The 21,828-nt window shown below is 44.1% G+C and overlaps 1 protein-coding gene across 1 annotated transcript; it reads left to right on the top strand.

Moving 5' to 3' along the window:
* Positions 1-2,881: 2,881 nt before the first annotated feature.
* On the top strand, positions 2,882-21,199 carry CIBAR2 (CBY1 interacting BAR domain containing 2). Its single transcript, XM_072422431.1, has 9 exons — positions 2,882-2,994; positions 5,025-5,259; positions 9,328-9,396; positions 9,613-9,714; positions 10,647-10,652; positions 15,967-16,071; positions 17,221-17,334; positions 18,301-18,402; positions 19,771-21,199. Exons 1-9 carry the CDS (start codon positions 2,975-2,977, stop codon positions 19,882-19,884), a joined length of 867 nt encoding a protein of 288 aa, XP_072278532.1. The 5' UTR covers positions 2,882-2,974; the 3' UTR covers positions 19,885-21,199.
* Positions 21,200-21,828: the final 629 nt, after the last annotated feature.

Below are 21,828 nucleotides of genomic sequence, written 5' to 3'. Positions count from 1 at the left end.
AGGACACCAGATTTACATACAACTGTGGTGCAAATTTCTGTGTGGCCAAAAGTGACCACGATCTGCCGCAGCTGTGTAAAAATGATTACCTACCTCTCCTGTTCCCTTTAATGTTGCAGTGATACCCTGCGCCTCACCTGGGTCTGTACTGTCCCTAAATGATCGCATCTGTAGCCAATGCAATGGCATTCCACATCCGGATGATCTGGTCATATGTAAAGCATCACTGGGTATTATCTCATACTTTGAAAAGACTGGAGAAGATAGATTATCATGGGTGAACCTGGGTGCTCCAGAAACCCTAAAAATGACCTGGTCTAAGATTGAAAACCTTTGCCACATGATTCCAGGTTTGTTGGATCCCCCAGGTTCTCCCAAGATAGTCTATCTTTCGCCAGTATTTGAAAGCTTTCATAAATCCGGCCCAGAGTCTCTAAACTCTGCATAACAGTCAATTTAATAAGACTGAGGCCATCTTGTGGTGAAGTGGAGGAACTGCATAAACAGCAACAAAGCGGAGATAAGTATTGACAACACTTCGGTGGTCGCAGGTATTTTTTTAACCTTGGGACAAAATTGCTTCAGTTTGACTAAACACAGACTAGGCTTTAATACTTTATAAACCGTGCTTTTTATAATACATGGTGTCTAGGCTGATATTTGTAGTCCTACTACAAAAAAAGTCAGAAAAAGAGATAACATGGGGACAGTCTATGAATACAAAATGGCTGCCATTTGTATTTTTCACCCAGTGGAATTTTGTATCACTTTTTCTTCTCAGTCCTTTAAAAGTAATTTTAAAGAATAAATAAACAGGTCTTTCTGGAACTTGTAGTACCTCCTTGTGATGCTGGAGTAAAATACAATGCAGACAGTGCTACTTTACAGGCTCAGGGGACAAAATGTCCGCCAGTTTCAGTCTGACAGAACCAATTTTAGAGCCCAGTACCTGATGAACTTTGTTTTATATTAAATGACCAACAGGCCATGGTGAGACTTGTAGTCCTACCACATGAAAAAAGAAAACAAAACAGAGACAAAAGTGGCTTCTTTTTTTAGTTTTAAAATCTATTTATAATAGATTAAAATCCAATAAATGGGCCATTCTGGAACTTGTAGTCCCTCTTTATGAAGCTAGTGAAAAATACACAGCCAATTATATTGACTTTACAGCCTCCGGGGACAAAATGGCCACCTACAGCCTGACCGCACGATCAGAAACCTGAAAGGACAAATCAAACAGACCTTAATACCTCAGGAATACAATTTTATAATAAATTAGTGACTGGGCATGGTGAGACTTGTAGTCCTACCGCATAAAATGAGAAAAAAATGGACAAAACTGAAAGATTTTTACTTAAAAAAACCCATTGATATTAGATTAAAATCCAATAAATGAGTCATTCTAGAACTTGTAGTCCCTCTTCATGAAGCTGGATAAAACACACAGGCTATCTAGCTACTTCGCAGTCGTACGGTACAAAATGGCTGCCACCTACATGGTGAGACTTGAAGTCCTACCACATAAACGTGAGGGGAAAAGGGAAACAAAATGGCTGCCATTTTTACCTTCCTGGCCCATGCTATAAAATCTGTTTATAAAAGTTAAACATGAAATGAATAGGTTATTCTGGAAATTGTATTTCCTCTTTATGAAGCTGATGGAAAATACAAAGCCAATTAAATTGATTTTACAGCCTGAGGGGACAAAATGGCTGCCTACAGCCTGACCGCACGATGGGCAACCTGAAAAGACAAAATACACAGACCTTAATACCTCAGGAATCTTATTTTATATTAAATTAGTGACTGGGCATTGTGAGACTTGTAGTCCTACCACATAAACATGAGGAAAATATGGGACAAAATGGAAAATAAATTGTTGCCATTTTCACTTTCCTGGCACATACTATAAAAATCTATTGATATTAGATTAAAATGCAATGAATTGGTCATTCTGGACCCTGTAGTCCCTCTTCATGATGTTGGATAAAATACACAATCGTGTATCGTGTAATCGCACCTACCTCACTGCCTCAGGAGACAAAATGGCCAACACTATGGGCAGCCTGAAGGGACAAAATAGAAACAAAATGGCTGCCATTTTTACTTTTCTTGCATGCGAATAAAACCCATTTGTATTAGTTTAAAATCAAATGAAGGGGTCATTCTGGAACTTGTATTCCCTGTTCATGAAGCTGGTGGAAACTACACAGCCAATTATAACTACTGCTCGTCCTGAAGAGACAAAATGGCCTCCGGGTTCAGCCTGACAGAACCTATTGGAGCTGAAATACCGAATGAACCTTCAATTATAGCAACTGGCTAACCAATAAAAGTGAAAAAAGAGACGTTTTAGTATAATAAATAATTACTACCTTTATAGATTTATAAATTTACCACATAAAAGTGGGAACAAAATGGAGACGGCACAATACAAATGGCTGCCAGGTAGCTCTTTCCTGACAGGATTTTGCCTGGAAAACCTCAAAAAATATGATTTCTATTACACGGAACGCTTACGGTGGGTGAATAAGTTTGTGTGACTAAAGTGTTGACGTGGTTGGTACAACGTACCTCATAGGATGGTTTTTGGGGTCCTTTAGGTAGCTGAGAGGACAGAATAGCAGCCAGTTCCACATTTATAATCCATGGCTACTCATGACAGGTATCAGATAAATGTTTAGAGAAAAATCAGAACTTTTAGGCCTTGAATTTAAAGGAAAATGACAAAATGTCTACCAGGCAAGAGAGGGGTGATAATGGGGGAAAGGGGGCGCTGTTCCCATAGATGACAGAAAGATGATAAGCGGCCCTGTTTGTGCCGGAACTGCAACCTCTATCGCCAAGGAGACAGCAAGGAGCCGCCCTGACTCTGTGTTATGGTCGCCATGGTGACAATGACAGACGCCTCTGCCTGGAGCTGACTGAACACACTGGGGGAGACTCTGAGCCCAACACACCGACCCCCAGCATGAACATTGTGCTGTCCAGGTAAGGGGGCTTCTGCAGAGCATTGCACAGGACTGATAGGGGGCTCTGCAGATTATTAGATAACTTTTAGGGGCTGCAGAGCATTGCACTGATCATGGGGGGAGGGGTCTGCAGAATATTACACCAAAAACTTTAGGGGCTGCTGTATCACTGATCTGAGAACTATGCAGAGCATTGCACTGATACTAGGGAAGTTGGGGGGTCTGCAGATTATTACTCAGACAACTTCTATGGGCTGCTAAATAACTGATCTAAGGACTCTGCAGAGTATTGCACAGGTAACTTCTCATAGAGGCGCCTGTATCACTGATTAGGGAGTCTGCAGAGTATTGCACAGATAAGGAGAGAGTGCTACCAGGGAGGTGTGCAGATTATTACACAAATAACTTTTATAGGGGCTGCTGTATCTGTTATCACAGAACTCTGCAGAGTATTGCACAGATAACATCCCATAGGAGCTAGTATTACTGATTAGTGAAGTCTGCAGAGCATTGCACAGGACAGGTAGGGAGGAAGAGGGTCTGCAGAATAATACACAGATACCTTTTTTTAGGAGCTGCTGTATCACTGATCACAGAACTCTGCAGAGTATCACACAGGACTGACTGGGGGTTGCTATCAGGGAACTCTGCAGAGTATCACACAGGACTGACTGGGGGCTGCTATCAGGGAACTCTGCAGAGTATCACACATATAAGGTCCCAAAGGAGCTGTTTAGAGAATATGCCAAGCATTGCACTTATCCTGGGGGAGGGGGGTGAGGGCGCTGCAGATTGTTACGCAAATAACTTATAGGGGCTGCTGTATTACTGATCACAGTACTCTGCAGAGCATTGCACAGGACTTAATGGGAGGCTGGTGCCGTAGGACCCAGCAGAGTATTACACAGGACTGACTCTGGGGGCTGCTGTCAGGGAAGTCTACAGAGCGCTGCACAGTCCTGATCTGATCCTAGGGGGCGCTGTTAGCAACCTCTGCAGACTATTACGCAGATCACTTTTTAGGGGCTGCTATATCACAGATCTGAGAACTCTGCAGAGCATTGCACAGGACTGATCTGAGCTTTATATTGCATCAATACGCACTTTTTAGGGGCTGGTTTAGTGCAGACCTATGCAGAGCATTGCACAGGAATGAGGAATCAGGGGGGGCTGGGTTACTGATCAGAGAACCCTGCAGAGTATTGCACCTGTACCATTTTAGGGGGTGGTAATACCAGTCAGAGCATTCTACAGAGTATTGCAAAGGACTTGGGGAGTTGGGGGGATCGGTATTACCAATCATGGAATTCTGCAGAGTATTGCACAAGGCTGACTCTGGGTGACAATATCAGATCTTAAGGAATTTTCTGCAGAGTATTGCACAATCTTCATAGCTGATATTACCCCCTGCAGAGTATCTCTCTAGAATTGTCTGTAGGGGACAGCAAATACCTGCCGAGAGAAGATCATGCAGAGTATTACAGATCAAGAGGGCTTTCTGCAGAGTATTACACACCGAGTTATCTATAGAGGACTCTGCAGAGTTTTGCACACTGAGTTGTCTCTGCAGAGTATTGCACAGCGGGTTGTCTATAGAAAACTCTGCAGTGTATTGCACTGATATAATTTTAATAAGACTGCAGGGAAACCTGCAGAATATCGCACAGAGACCTGTCTGAAATGTCTGCAGATTATTGCACACTGATGGGGCTCATATGATTGCTGTCAGATTGTGGAATATTCTGCGCACTGCACTGCACTGCACTGCATGTAGGGTCTCTTGTAAGGGACTAAACTAGGGGCCCTTCCTGGCTGTGCCCCCCTTCACTCAATCCCATTCACGGAGGGGTTGCCACATGCTTTGGCTGCTCTTTTATGCGGGTGTTCTGCCACCATGTGACACACACTATCCAATAAAAATGTTCCATCTGCCCACTGTGGGTCGGCTCTCAATGGCGCCACCACTGGCCACCAAGAAAATTTCGATCTGATTGGCCGCACCCAGAACATTCCGTAACCTCAGTCCTAATCCCTAATTTCTCCCCACAGAGATGCCCAGGTCAAGCTCATGGAGAACACCGTCTCCAACGCGGAGAAATACTTCGGCCAGTTCTGCACCGTCCTGGCCTCCTACACCCGGAAGACGGCAAAGCTGCGGGACAAGGCGGACGAGCTGGTCAAACAGCTGATGGACTTTGCCAACACGGAGAACCCGGAGCTCAGGACAGCCCTGAAGAACATGGCAGAGGAACTGGCCAAGATCCAGGACTACCGACACGCACAGGTGACCCATTATCACTTCCTCAGGTCCTGATGGTAGAATATTGCGCCACCAATTGGCAGGTGGGAAAACACCAATTTGTTAGGGGGGCAGTGGAGTGAATGATATGTCAATTCATAGGTGATTCAACTTTTTGTAAAGTATTCTAGAAGGTGGCTGGTGGCCCAACTTTTCAGTGACTGTCCAAAAACACACGAGTGGTTACTGAAAAGTGCTGGGTGGTGTGCCCGGCTAAAAGGGGCCGGGGAGATCACTGTTTTAGTAAAACTTTAGGTATATTTACAAATGACATTAATCAAATATTCCCTACGGGTATATCTTCCCCATGTTACAGGGAATGATTTCAGGTGGATTTCACTTATACAGGTATAGCACTAACATATTCTGTGGTGATGTACATCATGGGCCTTACTTACCAAATGACTATGATGATGGTGGTGGTGGTGGTGGTAACAGACAGTTCTTTAGGCACCAAAATAATGTCCTTAAAGGTGAACTAAAGTCTGAAGGGAAAATAAAATGCCAGCAGAGGGCAAAGGCTGAGTCACTGTTAGTCACTGCAACTGATTGCCCCCCCATTGCTGATTTACCATGTCCTGGTTTGCACAGTGTCTCCATATGGAGGTAGCCATCTTGTTAGAGGCGGGGCTTTGCTTCCTCACATTAGAATACCCAACAATACCGGGGTGAAGTCCAGTCATTATTTATGCCTACAAAAATTATTAGGGGCACAGATCCATCCAGAGTCCCCCATTACTGAAGGCTGATATCTCACGTGTGAAAGGGGAGAGAGCACAGCGGGGTTCCTCTCCCTTGTTCTCCCCCTTCCCCTCTCCATAGAGCAGAACGGTGCTGTATATCATTTATGCATGGTTTAGTCTTTTGTCGTTAGAAAGGATCGTGAAAGACAATTATTGAACGTGTGTACCCAGCCTAAGTCACTGATTGGAGCTCAGGAAGGATAAAGCTTTTCTGATGCGGTTGCTGTTAGGGATTTTCTCTTGACATTTAGTGACAGGTCAACTTTACATGACCCGACCGGCTGGTAATTAAATATCAAAATACGCAGTAATGGCCAGTTCTGACCCACCAACATGACAGCCAGTCGGGTCAAAACCAAGCATGTTATTATTATCTAGTATTTATATAGCACCGACATTTTACGCCACGCTGTACAAAGCTTATAGTCATGTGACTACCTGTCCGTCAGCTCACAATTCAATGTCCCTACCATGGGGTTCCAGAAACCGGAGTACCCGACAGAAACCCACACAGGGGGATAACAACAAACTCCATGCAGATAATGTCCTGGCCAAGATTCCAACCTGGGACCAAGGCCGGAGTGTAAACCACGGAGCCAGCGTATTGTTAGGAGTGTGCAGCCTCCCTGTGGCACCATTTGTCCCTGTCAGGCTTTTATCGCATTATTTCTCATCTGTGCGGAGAGGCTGCTGGCCATTTATTTTCATTATAGGCTAGGGAAGCCATTGCAGCTCATTATTGGGTGATGCATGGAGTCACATGACACTTTATCATCGCAAAAGAAGCTCCAGCGGTGGCGTATTACACAGAATAAGTCAGCCTGACCTTTTCCTGCTCCTCAGACAGAAATATTCAGCTTCTGATAGATCTCTGCCGCTGATCTGTATGTGAAGGAGATTTCCACATCGTAAACTGTTCTCCGGCGTCTGATATCTCTCAGCATTTCCATAGCCACAAATCTGCCGTCCTGTATGTGGAATGCTGACAAAAAGACACATTAAAGGGAAGCAAAGCCAAAGGAGTGCAAAGTATTGTAGGGTAGAAAAGCCTGCAGGCTGCAGAGATGTCCCAGTGTGGAAGCAGCGGGCTCTCAGCGGAGCTCTGATATGGTAGGTGAATAGGCCGCCTTATTGCAGCACACAGAATTCAGAAGGTGCATTCCTGCAGCAATCAAAATATCAAGACCCCCTTTTGTACAGTCAGATGATTTATTTCCCTGGAAATTGGGAGGGGGAGGATTACATACACTTCCTGTCTAGGTGACCCATTGGCTTTCAAAGCTCTCCAAGACTGGAGAACATGGACCATCATAGGATATTCTAAGTGATCCAGCAAACCTGGAATGGATCTGGTCCAGGTTTGCTGAATCACCCAGGTTCTCCTATGACAGTCTATCTCCTCCAGTCTTGGAGAGCTTTGAAAAATCCAGTCCATGGGGAAAGGACTGAGCACCATTTTATTTGGCTTTGGTGTTGGTCACTCTGCTCTCTCCCCTTACCGACATGCTTATTGTACTGCAAAACAACTGATAGGCTTCTTGTATGGCTTTTCCTTCCTCCCATCTGAGCTCTATGTATAGTGAATGTAGGAGACTGACTAATTGCATTCTACAGATCCTATAATTCATATTTTTTTTGTTTCTCTGGAGTTCCCCTTTGCTTGGCATATCAATGGCAGCGACGGATGAAAGCCGCCATTGGCCGCCTGATTACCACTGACCATCTCCATCTCCGTATTCTGTTCATTATTTACCGTCGTGACATTTTTCCCCAACATCGATGATAAGAGACTCCGTCAGCATCAGAGAGCGTGGTGGCCCCGCTTGGAAGTCAATTAAAGGACTCCTCTGCCTACAGCGTCTGATCTCCTCAAAGCAATTATCTGCCGCCCATGGAAACTGACCTTTGCTGGGTAATTTGGAGCAGCAAGGGGCGCTAATGAGCCAGGCGGCACTGCCAGTTAAATGATCTCTGTGTGTGTGTGGGGGGGTTTGGTGTTTGAGGATTTTTTTTTAATTAGCCTTTTTTTTTTTTTCTTGGAAACGAGACCGCTGGGGAGATCATTATTTCCTCATTAATCAACGACCCCTCGTCAGCTGAAGAGCCGAGCGGCAAAAATATGCAATGGAAAAACCTGCGCAAACCCTTCACTTGTTGGGAGCAGCCATTGATTACGGCAGAGCAACAGGGTCTCCCTAATACCCCCGCCCGTCGCCATGTGTACGCGGTTTTCTACAGAAATGAAGGAGCAGTAGATGGGTGGTGGCAGAAAAGTGCCAGGCGGTGCAGTGTAATTATTACTACACAGTATTTATATAGCACTGACGTGTTACGCAGCGCTGTACAGTCCATAGTCATGGCCCTAGCTATCTCTCAAAAGAGCTTACAATCTAATGTCCCTACCATAGTCATTACCACAGTCTAAGGGCAATTTAGGGGGAAGCCAATTAACCTAACTGCATGTTTTTAGGATGTGGGAGGAAACCGGAGTACCCGGTATAGCGATTGGTCTCCATCAGGACAGATCCATTAATGACATCAGACGACCACTGGACATCTCAAATTCTCGGCCATGATGAACCCAACCATTCAGGGTGTGTGAGTCATATGACGCGTGCCTAATGCTAACCCTTACCATGTGATCAACATGTCTGCTCCGGGGTTATCATTTGGGTTGGTGTTGGGGTTCCTCTATTCCCTGATATATAATGTTTTTGTCCAATAATAATTATCACCTAACCAGGGATAACTGGGAGGAGCTCCTATATACATCTGTAAACCCCATAGATTGTAAGCTCTTTGGGGCAATGTCCTCTCCTCTTTCTATGCCACTATCTGGATCTGTCATTTACAACCCCTATTGTTGTGTGTACAGCGCTGCGTAATATGTTGGTGCTATATAAAAAGACTCTGCAGCCTGATAATCTCAGAGGATTGGTAGTGAAATTCACTGATGTGTTCCTCCTTGCTGGAGGATCTGATATGAGGAAGCAAAGCCCTGCCTCTGCCAAGATGGCCGCCTTCTCACAGAGACACAGTGCTGAATAAAGAACGGTAGGTTGGGCGCAGACATTTTGGGTCAATCCTCATTTTGGGTGAATCTTGTTGAGCCGAGTCTGAAAAACTTTGTTCTGCTCGTTGCTGTGAATGAAATGCTAGAAGTGCAGCTTTCCTGTTGGTGGAGAATTTTGCTGATTGTTGGTCCAAGGTTGGGGGGGATGATAGATGCTGGGTGTTGTAGTACACATATAAATCTTTATCATGCAGGAGGAGGCTCTGGCTGTCTTTACTTTTTCCCTTTCAATCGCAGGTGGAGCGCCTGGAAACCAAAGTGGTTACCCCCATGAAGATGTACGGACCTTTGATCAAGGACAAGCGGGTGAGTGCAGGGTATTAGTGGGGGGATAATTGCTTGGCTCAGGTTGGTTATCCTAGATTGTAAGCTCTTCTAGCCAAGATCCTCTCCTCCTCCTGTGTCACTGTCTGTGTCATTCATTTGCAACCCCTATTTAATGTACAGCGCTGCATAATATGTTGGCACTATATAAATACTGTTTATTATTATAATTCAATTACCAATCTCTTTAAATTTCAGGCGGAAATCAAGAAATTCAATACAGTGAGGAACAAAGAAATAAAAGAATTACAGAAGCTGGAGAAGCTCCGGCACCGAGCGCCATCCGACCGCCACATGATTGTATCCTTTACACATTGCTTCAGCATGTCACATGACCCTGGCCAAGCACACCCATTGGTCGCTACAGCGCTATGAGCATTTAAAGATAAATCCTGATTGGTCGCTGTTGTACTGACACTTTGCTATTTTTGGACTTCAAAAGGAGCAAAATTCAATCCAGAGACCCACAAGCAGATTTCCTCCAGACACTGCAACCCCTATTTTTTAATTATATTGTTTATATAAATGACAAGCCAACACATTCCGTGTGAGCTTTCTGCTTCATCAGGGCTTAAACAGCCGATTTCTCCTGGTGGCCCCGCCTGTAACACACTTCCTGTCCTAGTGTGACACAGGAAGGAAATAAAGCCCAGAATTCTAAAGCTTGTCTTAGCGGCTAAACCCCAATCTGACCGCTTTTAGGGTTGCTGTGTGCACTGAGCATCTGGAACAATTGTTTTCCCCCTCGTAAAATGCTTTTTTTTCCCATTTTCCATTCTTCTCAGTATTTAAGCTGGGTGTGAGGAAGCTGTAGGTGGGTGGTAGCCCCTGTATTGTGACCCAACTCTTTAGTAACAGCTGGGTGGGTACTAAAAAGTGCTAGGTGGTGCGTGCGGCTTGAAGAGGCTGGGAAAAACACTGCTTCCCCCCATCTTGGAAAGTTGTCACCCTATATGTCAGAAAGGGCCTGAACCCCTAGGGGATTCTCTGAACCTGATGCTGATGATTTTAGATTTTGATGATTGGGTTGGGATTGGTTTTATAGCTCTGTTGTTTTCAGCAGAGCTGGGTGTTAGAAGCAGGCCTGAAATCTGGCCAATCAGCAGCGTCCTCTGATATTTCATGCTGAGCTCTTATAACAGTTTCCTGGAAACATAAACACGCTGGTGCCCCAGGGGACGCATTTTGTGTAATCAGTGCTCATAGATTCTTCCTTGACTCTTCTCCCGCAGTCTCAGGTGAGTGTCACTCGTGCGTCATTCGGTGTCTGAGGAGGGGCAGGTAAGTGAATGCATTTCCACAGATCACTGCAGCAGAGGTGACTGTGAGCTCTTGTGTCCGATCTTCATTTACCCTTCAATGCTCAGGGGGTTTGATTGTGTGGACACACAGACCAGATGAGTAATGGTAAACCAAGAACTGGAAATTGCTAGAACACTCCCCTTTAATCCAAAGCTGTCCTGTGCAGGGAGATGTACTCTGTTTTCTAGGCTGGATGGCAGCCTGCATTATTGAATCCACTTGGATCATGAATACAGACAACATTATGCATTTTGAATTCAGACAAGTGAACTGAGTGGTAGTAACGTGATTATGTTTGCATATATAAGAACCGCCCCCTTTCACCAGAGGAGGAGCCAGCTCGTCCTTGGCGCCATCATGTGGCAGGAGATGTCAGTCATACCTTTATATTTGCATATATAAGAACTGCCCCCTTTCATCATAGGAGAAGCCAGCTCATGCCTGGCGCTATTATATGGCTGTAGGTGTCAGTGACAGCCTTATATTTGCATATATATGAACCGCCCCTTTCACTAGAGGAGGAGCCAGGTCACCTCTGGTGCCATCATGTGGCAGGAGGTGTCCGTGACAGCTCAGAGCTTATTACTAGGTTGAATTTATGCTGTCTTTAGCTCATTGGGGCAAAAACCCTTTTACTTCCTGTCCTCAGTATACAACAGGAAGAACTGGTACACTTTAAAACCCAGCTCCTCCTTTACTGAGCATGGTTCAGGATTTCTATAAGCCAGGGTCACATGATAATGAAGCCCTCAGGGGCGTGACCATGACAGTCTTGGCTCACAGTATGTGGATTATATGACACTGAGCGTCATTTAACCCAGAAGAAGATCGGGCCCGGGTTGAGTCTACAGAGGGCAGCTTCGGGGAGGAGGTTTGTACGGCAGCCATATTTTTTTTTCCAGTTTTAACAATAATACTTTTTTTATATTGAGCTGAAGGATAAAGTTAGGCTGGGGATGAAGTTTGTTTGGAGTTGGAGACTTTTCTTTTCTTATTTACAGAAGTGATTTTTAAATCTTAATGAAGACATTCATGTCCTCGCTGTGCCTGTGACTCTGGGCCGATAGGGTGAGAATTAACAGATAATACCAAATAAATGGTGCACAATTCTCATTCACCGCCTGGTATATTTTCATTATCACCCCATATAATGATGCGTCGGCCCTCTCCATATCTCTCCCTTGTCTCCACAGATTTAATTTCCCACAGATTTAAAATTTTTTTAATTTTTGTTTTCTTTAGTGGGATTTTAAAGGGAATATACACACAAAATTTACAGAGAATCAGTAATGGAGAATAAGGAGCTTTGTGAAATCTGGCCAGCACCAATGAGGATGGTTTCTCCCTAATAATAAAACCCTCCATAAATAAAAATACCCGAGACTATTATTGCTAAATATGGTAAGCAAATGATCACTCAGCTCCAAATGGGAAGGGAAAGCCATATAAAGGGCTCTATTTAAAAATTATTCCCCCATTTATTCACTTATATTATCTTCCATTATTTTCTATTGTGACAGCTGTGCAATTCTAATGCTTGGCCACTAGGTGGCAGAACGAGTCATTGTTTTATTAGGGACTGAATGAATCAATTATTAATATTATTATATAGCACTAACATATTACGCAGCGCTGTACATTAAATAGTAAATTCATGACAGACAGATACAGACTGACACAGTAGGAGGAGAGGATCCTAACCCAAAGAGCTTACAATCTAGGAGGTGGGGGAAGTATCACATTCAGAGTAATTGAGTTGGAGAGTCATTTATAAATGGAGTCCAGAGTAATAGATGGATGAATGGATCTTGAAATGGAACTTGCACAACCCTTGAATTACACCCCCCAGTCTTTTAATTATAAACAGCAGCTTCTTATTTGCCCCCCAGTATCAGCAGGGGTAAAGTAGATCTTCCGGGGCTGAGTAGAGTTGACATAATGACATGTGAGTGACGCTCAGTCCTGGCTACGGCTTGCGTGATGGCGCAGCTTCTGTTGTTCCTCCCCTGGACCAATGAGGAAGCCAGGGGCTGTGTGGGCATGGAAAGGTTAATAAGCAATGCTTAATTTTTATTGTTGCAATCATAGACAAGGTGTTTGGGGATTTTAATGTATCAACAATAATATCACCAATGTGCATGAAATCTGCAATGTGATTGCTGTTTAGTTGCAATAAAAAGAACTCTTTGTGTTTTCTGTTGCGGCTGCATTTTCAGTCCAGCGAAGCCCAGAGCAAGGTAAATCACCGCAAAGTTTGCTCTACAGCGCCCTCTGTTGTCTGTGCAGTGCAGTGTCCCCAACTCGTAGCTTGTGAGCTTCAGGCAAACAAGAAACCCCACTCAGGGTGGAGGTCCTGTTTATGGTGACCCAAATTGCCCCATTCAGGAGGCAGATTCTGGCCTTTATAAAAGCTTGGAGTGTGCAGGGAGCCAATCAGTTGTGCAGGAGAAATGAGCAAAGTGACAACAAAAAGAACCATCAGAAATCAGATTTCTGTTTCTTATTTCACTGTCCAATTAGAAGCAAGGGAGGGACAAGACCAAAAAGTGTCACCAAACTGGGAAAAATCGGATCTCCTGCTCTGCTATGCTGTGTAGTACAGCTGTGCAAATCTCAGAACTGGAAAGACCAGTAAAAGCAATACATAGGTGTGAAATATAGGGCCTGATTTATCAAAATCTCTCCAAGACTTGAGAAGAGAGACTATCATGGTAGAATCTGGTTGATCCAGCAAACCTGGAATGGATTTTGGCCTGGAGTTGGGCTTTATGTTACCACAAGCCACGGGTTGGAGACCATTAGACTTCATTTCCTGTGCCCCCATTGCTTCTGTCTGTAGGTTGTAGAAGGCGTACGGCACATTAGTTTGTTAACAAGAATTAAAGGAAAGATCCGGCAGCACCGGGAATGGCCTATATGAAATATGAGACAACGTTTTATTGATTGGGGAAGATTCTAAGATTTCTGTGGGGTTGTTGTTTATGTCTGTGATCCGCTGAGGAGAATTCTCTCACTTCCTGTTGCTGTGATAATTATAAATGGCAGGAGGAGTTGCCACTGGAACAGGAAGTACAGACAGCAAAACAAACACTGCCAGGAGTCTCTATTGTACAGGGCGTTTGTAGTCCTGAAAACGGATTGTTAGCTTCTTTGCCAAACATCTGCAAACAGAAGACAGCAGATACAAAAACTTTCCCCAACATCGTAACAGAATCCTGGGATTGCCTGAGGTTTCTTCCTGCAATGATAACAAACTTCATAATAACATACTCCATGTTCTTCTCTGCACCATGGTGTGACCATCAATGTTATATTATTATTACACAGTATTTATGTAGCGCCAACATATTATGCAGCGCTGTACAAAGTCCATAGCCATGTGACTAGCTGTCCCTCAATGGAGTTCACAATCTGCTACGTTTCTTTGTAGTTCTCTTCATTGACTTCCATTTCACCTGAGAATTCATTTTCCTGTTCTTTGCCTTCAAATCCCTCCACAGCTCTTCTCCCACTTACCTTTCTGCCCTGATAGTAAAATCCCCTCCCCCCAGACGCTCTCTTCGCTCCTCCAATGACCTACTAATGACTTCCTCACTCATAACCTCATCAAACGCACAGGTCCAAGACTTCTCTAGAGCTGCCCCAATTCTCTGGAATGGTCTTTCTTATCCTATTCAGCTTGCTCCTACTTTCTCTTCCTTTAAAATAGCACTCAAAACCCAACGCTTCAACCCCACCTACCCGTCTTCTTCTGTCTCCTAATCCCTCACTACTTCCCACCATTCCATATCCCCCTCCTATTATGTGTTAGTTCCTTCGACCCTTGGATTGTAAGCTCTTCTGGGCAGGGTCCTCTCCTCCTCCTGTGTCACTGTCTGTATCTGTCTGTCATTTGCAACCCCTATTTATTGTACAGGGCTGTGTAATATGTTGGCGCTATATAAATCCTGTTTGTTAATAATAATAATAATAATAATAACCCCTCTGCCTATAATCAGCTCATTGTCTCCTCCCATGGATTATCCTCATCTCCCAGGTTCATTGCGCTGTTCATTGCGACCTTACAATGCAGCGCGGCAACCAATATAATGTGGGAAGAATACATAGCAATGGCCTAGAGCTGGGTTCACTCCCATCTGTGACCCCATGTTTGAAAAAAAATAGCGAGCCTCAGGTCAGGGCAGGCAGCAATCAGAAGTCGGGGTCGGTATGCGGAAGAGTCTGAAACAAGGACCTTGAAAGAGATCTCTTTGTTGCCAGCTACTTCCTTTTATACAGGAGGTCATGTGGCAAATAGAGATAATTGTGACTAGCAGGTAACACAACCCACCACTAGAGGGAGTGCTGGAGCAGAAGCAGCTCAGTTGGTGTTCACATCATCACCAGCAGATGGAGCACTTCTGTGGAATATTCTGTCCCTTCCTGGGGCAACTCTCAGGAAGTCACATGACTAGGAAGTAACCAGGGGAATAATGATCATGGCTGGCTGCAGAGGGATGGGTGACACAGATAAGGGCACAGATCCCCTGAAGACAAAGTCTTTCTGTTCTGAACAGATTTGCAGATTCAATAATCATTTTTTTAATTATTCTGTGCAGTGTGGCAATCTAGGGACGCTCTCCGTGCTTTCAGCACTGGGATTCCTCAGGGGCAAAAAAAAGACAGAACCGTCCAAAGAAAGCAGATTTATTCAGAACAGAAACCGATATAAATCTGTGGTAGATTGCCAAAATCCAACCTAGAACTGCAAATAATACATTGAAATAGAATTCCACCTCCCCAGCATCAATTTGTAATATTTATTGTTGCTGTGAGAACAACCTAAGGCACCTGCATGTCCTAAATCCATGTGGAAATTCTTTTTTTTTTACCTCCACAGACTGAGCCAAATCCATTTCCTTTGTGTCTCACACGCTCCCCTCCCAGACACTGCAGGTCATAGGGGGAGGAGTCAGTGGTCCCAATCTGGAAAGCACAGGGTGGGTCTGGGTGTGGCCAGATGCTGATTGACAGGTCACAGTCAGGTGAATTCCTTTTAGCCACACCCCTGCAGCATTTTTTCATCCTACATCAGAGATGTAGAGGCAGCACAGTATTTCTCGCACAGCACAACAGGAAGCTGCATTAGGTAGACTTTACTGGCAGGATCAGCAGGAAAGCTGTAAGTGCAGAAGGGTTTATAGTTTTATATCATCAATATTTCCTTTCATGTGATACTGATTGATGATTTGGGTTGTTTTCTCCTCATAGGCCGAGTCCAATGTTCAGAAAGCGTCTGTGGATGCAGCAAGAACCACCCAGCAGCTGGAGGAGGCCATAGACACCTTCCAGCAGCAGAAAATAAAGGATGTGCAGGTACTTACCTCCATAGATCGGATTAGGTGATACTCCGGCCATATCATTCTCATATAATAATGTTTTGTCTTTTGGCTTCACTTATTGGACCTCATTATGTGGTCAGGATATTGGGCCTGATTTATTAAAGCTCTCCAAGGCTGGATAGGATACACATTCATCAGTAAAGCTGGGCGATCCAGCAAACCTGAAATGGAACAGGTCTAGGATTGAAAACATATGCTAACAAATAGCTAATGACTTTGAGGAAATCCATTCCAGGTTTGCTGGATCACCCAGCTTCACTGATGAAAGTATATCCTATCCAGCCTTGCAAAGAATTATTAAAGCAGGGACAATATCCTGACTACATAACAATGTTATTGCGCCCCCCCCCCCCCCCCAGAAGCAGAGGACCTAGTTCGGGCCCAGGGGGCATCAACAACCTTTATTCTTATTCGGTAAACAAATCAAAGCTGTGCACCTGACAAGGAGGATGGGCCCTGAATAATCTGTGTCTGGGGGCCACATTAGTACAATGCATATGGGGTGTCAGTCAGAGGTCTTTTCACCCTTTTCTTTCATTCTCTCTTTTCACCCTTTTCTTTCATTCTTTCATTCAACACTTTGCAGGTGGTTTATCATTTATCAGGGAGAATGTGCAGATGAGTGAAGTTCCTCACATATGCTGATATCCTATAATACCCCCATTCCCTTCGTTATATCTGACTTCACTTTCATTAGTGAAGCTGGGTGATCCAGCAAACCTGGATTGGATCTGGTTCAGGATTCAAAACAATTGCTAGCAAATGACTTTGAAGAAATCCATTCCAGGTTTTCTGGATCACCCAGGTTCACCAATGATGGTCTATTTTCTCCATCTTGGAAAGCTTTAATCAATTAGGCTTGTTATGTCTGACCTTCCATTCACCCAGCTGTTCATGATGGAAAGAAATGATCATTTACAGGCCGGCATTCATCCGGCATCATTTAGCCCCCAACCTGCCTGTCCCTGGTCCATCTTTATTAGATTTCACTTTACAATCATGGAGGTTCAGCATCACTTGTGTATTATTATACATAGAAATATAATCTGGACATAGTATAACCCACCCGCAGACCTTCACAGACTCATCACTAACATTCCTAATTTTACTTTCCTAATATTAGAAAATCTTCTCTGACTTTCTGACCGTTGAGATGATATTCCATGCACGGGCTCTTGAAGTATACACCAACGCCTTCCACAGCCTGCAGGACTGTGACCTGGACAAAGACATGGAGGTGAGAGCATTATGTGTCTTATACACCCAGATACATAAAATAAAGTAATTTACTGTACACAAGGCTTGAAACGGCTTCCTATTGGCTCCCAAAAACATTTCGATATAGAAAAAAGTGACTCTGAGGGTGCTGGGTTCAGAAATGCGGCATCATGCGCCCTCTAGTGGACGTTCCATAGATGCTAATTTTTTCATTATTACTATTATGATTAATATTTATATAGCGCTAATATAATACGCAGAACTGTACGTTACATAGGGAATTCAAATGACAGATAGACAGTGACACAAGAAGAGGAGAGGACCCGGCCCCAGAGAGCTTACAAACATTTCTGTAGAATACATCCAAACCCAAAGCAAAAATGTCCTATATAATATTAATAATAATATAACTATGTTATTATAATGTTAATAATGTTATAATGTTATTAGTATTATTATTATTATTAGTATTATTATTATTAATAATATTAATAAACAGTATTTATAGAGCACCCACATATTGCAACTTACAAGTACTTACCAGATGCAATAGCTGCATTTTTTTTCTTTTTATTCTCCCCTCCTATTGTATGCTGCTTCCCTACCTTTTAGATTGTGAGCTCTTCTGGGCATGGTCCTCTCCTCCTCCTGTGTCACTGTCTTTCATTTGGAACCCCTATTTATTGTACAGTGCTGCGTATTATGTTGGCGCTATATAAATCCCGTGTAATAATATTATTGATTACGACACTCACTGTATTGTATCTTTGGAGTTCTGATGTCACTGGTAAAGCCTCAGCCTAGTTTGAAAGGCATCACACTGTATTTCCATAGTCCTCAGGGTCTAAGTAGTCCCTGATATGTATAAGGACTGTACAGTCATGGTGGCGGTGGATGTGGGTGTTGGGTTGCACTGGAGATAAACTAAATAGGTGATTTCTATAATATATTAATAAATGTTATTGTTTTTGTCCCTACTTTGAAGGATTTCAGATCCAAGATCCATATTAACACTGGAACACAGGATGCCCGACCCATCCATGCAACAAATCCTTCTTCCAATGCCACGTGGAGTACAACCAACCTGGTGAGTGAGCAGCAATGAAGTGCAATATATATTGGATATATGGAGATATGGAGTCCCAGGGGTTCCTCACTTCAATGTGAAAGGTCCACATTCGGGCCTTTTCACCCAACAGAAGGAGGGAGAGAGCAAAAGAGAGCTGAAGGAAGCTCTCTCTTTCTCTCTCACCATCCCTTACACAAAGCACATTCACACAGTACATACACAGCACAATCTCACACAGCACATGCACAGCCTATTCACACACAGCTCATACATACACACGCACAGCACATTCACACACATGTAGTGTTCCTGTTTCTTGGGTTTGGAATAGTTAAAACCTCTGATATTTTCTTGTGCTTTACTTGTCCCTGAAGGACTGTAATAATCCCCTCAGTGTGAGGAGCCTGGCATCATTCACCCGTCCGATAAGTGAGAAGGTTTCAGGAAATTAATAAACGGGCTCAGAGAGATCGATTCCTCGTTATATGAGGCGCAGCTCTGAGCTGTGAGAGAGGAGGTGAGGGAGTCATCCGTCTGCTCCCAGTCATTAAAGGGGAGAAAACAGCTGGCACTTCTATGTGGCGCCCCCTGGGGAAGCCCTATAGAAGAAGCATTGCTAAGAGGTTATCACCCATAAAGGGCAACTAATAAAGGGAATGGCGGGTTGTGACCCTCCCTGAGAATGGGTGGTCAGTGCCATGAATTGATGCATTAACCTTCAGGCCTATTTCAGGTCTACAGGCTAATGCAGGCCTGTCCAGTCTGTTTCATTCAATAATCAGTCTGCACATTTTACCAACATCCAGGGCCAAAATTATGGGTGGGGGAGGTACACTGTGGGGAGTCTGAGGGCAATGTGTAAGGATGATGGTGGTCCTACAGAAAGGAATTATGTGGGGGCTGGTGTGCATTTTTGGGGGGGCACTAACACTTTTGCAGCTAGGGGGCACTGTTGCAGTCTGTATGATAGAGTAAAGGGCTGGTGTGCATTGTTTGTGTTGGAGGAAAAGGGGGGCTGATGGCCACTTGTTGGGGCTTTGTACCCTGGTCACCCTTCCCCCTCCCCCCCCCAATTACTGTGGCTCTCTTCAATGCCGGTGCCTACAGCAAATGAAAGATTCTTTTTCCCTCTCCAGTCTTTATTTGACCCATCCCATGACCCAGGGAAACAAAGAATTAAACTTCACTTTCCAGAGGGCATTTTGCCAACAAGAGGTCAAACCAGGGGTGGCATTGCCTCCTCATGATGCCAGCTAGAGTGGTGCCCAGTGCTGGAATGCTCAGCACAGTACTGGGCATCCCAATGCAATTCTTCGGAGTGCCCACTGCTCCACAGAATCCTCGTCCTCCCCCTTTTTGTAAAATCCGGGGCTGTTTCTCTTTCAGAGCCTCCCGGGCACCTTCCAGAGTCAAACGCACATTGAAGAGGAGGACAGTGATGAGGAAACAGAGGAGGATGAGGAACCCACAAGATTACATTATTCAAGAGTGAGAAAATAAACCAAATTCCAGAACTGATATTCCGTAATCCCCTGCACCCGGCACCATACCAGAACTACAGCTATAAAATCCGCCTTCTCATTGGCTAAAGTGAGTTCCTGCTTTCTCCTTCTGAAAATACCATCAGCCTGGCTGTCCTGGCTCTGGGTTCAGCCCCTATGCAAGAAAAGAAGCCCCAACTGCTGGTACCCAGGCTGGGGGCTCAGCCAATGACATTCGGGCAATAAGCCGTCCAAAAAAGTTCCTCCTTACTCGCTGTGTCCCCAGGTCACGAAGTGAGAGGAAATCTCCCAAAGGGACAAACTCAAAATGAACGGGTGCCATGTTTGATTCTGTTATGTGACCAATGCTGGTTATACATTGATATTTCTAATAGATTTGGCATCAGTCAACATTTGATCAATATATCAATCACACATTGATCAGGAATTCCCTTGTGCCTCATCCTGACCACCATTAATGTACCTCAATGTCAAGAGCTCGCTCCCAAATCAGTGGGTTGGGGAGGGCAGGGGTGTCATCGAACAGGGCTGGTCAGTAGGTGCAGGGTGGTACCCAGGTGAATGATCAATATTTTCCAGAGGGTCGTGCGCCTATAGACCAAATATATAGCCACCTTAAGAAGGGGATTACTCTTTACTTCCTGTGGTGTTTTCAGGACAGGAAGTGCAGCTCTCATAGTTGAGTACGAGAGTCCTAACCTTTCCCTTAGAATTGGGTCCATTTTTAAAAACACAAACTGTAGGAGTTATTCTGGTAACATCATTGCTAGGCGAGTTTGTGGATTGACCCAGTGATACCTCTCTGTGATTCGTCACTGCACGATGCGCTAGGAGCGTTTTATTGAATGACCCCCCTGCCAAGTGATTGGCACGACTATGCTCTGCCTGCCAATAAAATCCCCGAATTTCCTCCGGCTCCCCCCGGTTGTGGCCCCATGTTTGGATGGGGATTCTGACTTCTCTGAACTCGTGCCAGGAGCAGCTTTGAAGAAGCAGAAAGAAGTGTTTGTTTTATGTGCTTTGTGTAAAAGTTAAACAGGAAAGTAAAGAATTCATCCAGCCCAGGCTGTCTCCGGAGGTGAAGACTTACAGCAGCGTTTATATCTATTGTGTGATGGAAAAATTAAATTCCACCCTCTAGAGCAGGGGTGCCCAAAAGGTGGATTGTGATCTACCGGTAGATCGCAAAGGCAATGTCAGTAGATTGCTGATCCCCGTTTTTCAAAATAAACTTTACTGCACACAGGAGTTAAGTCCAAATTTTATTGTTGGTAGATCATTTTGACTTGGTCATTTTAAAAGTAGCTCACAAGCCAAAACCCATTGTGGGAGGGGCAGAGACACAAACTACTGGGGGAAATCTCCCAATTGTGAGAGGGGCAGAGACACAAACTCCTGTGGGTAACCTAATTGTAAATTCTGGTATTGAGTGCTTGATAATAAGAAGTGATGATGATTGGGTGATTCAGAGTCTAAAATAAATATTTTTTTAGTTGGACCAACACAATAAAAATGAAGATTCCGTGTAATGATGAAACAATCAGATATTTATGTTGTGTATTATATTAGCATTGTTATATATTGTGTGCCTGTTCTGTATGTAAATAAAAGTATTTTTAAAGGAAAACTGTATTTTGTTATGAGGTCAAATGATCAAATTTTCCTGTGTCACACAACAGATATTTAAGAGCAGAAGTGGCTGTCAGTGCAATCATTGAACCCTCAATAATTCATATTACTCCAGTTCATTATTAGGTCAATGTACAGCTTCCATGTCAAATGCATTTGCTTATTGGGGAGCTTTGCCATTCAATGTCGATGGCACCCCAATGTGTATACAGCAAAGAACAAATGCCCTGGCCTGTTCCTGTCGCCCCATGACTGTGCCCCGGGGTACAAAGCCACCTCCATAAAGACATGGGGTCACCAGTTTGGTGTGGAG

This window comes from Pyxicephalus adspersus, chromosome 9 (genome assembly GCF_032062135.1).
Source record: "Pyxicephalus adspersus chromosome 9, UCB_Pads_2.0, whole genome shotgun sequence".
Lineage (NCBI taxonomy): Eukaryota > Metazoa > Chordata > Amphibia > Anura > Pyxicephalidae > Pyxicephalus > Pyxicephalus adspersus.
Note: the sequence above shows the minus strand (reverse complement) of the source record. Positions and strands in the feature narration are given on the sequence as shown.

Excerpts from the sequence above, each read along its gene's own strand:
- CIBAR2 (XM_072422431.1), top strand. The coding sequence starts at position 2,975 with ATGAACATTGTGCTGTCCAG. Across the intron at positions 9,397-9,612 it reads CTTTGATCAAGGACAAGCGG|GCGGAAATCAAGAAATTCAA; the intron begins GTGAGTGCAGGG and ends TTTAAATTTCAG. Across the intron at positions 16,072-17,220 it reads AGAAAATAAAGGATGTGCAG|AAAATCTTCTCTGACTTTCT; the intron begins GTACTTACCTCC and ends TCCTAATATTAG.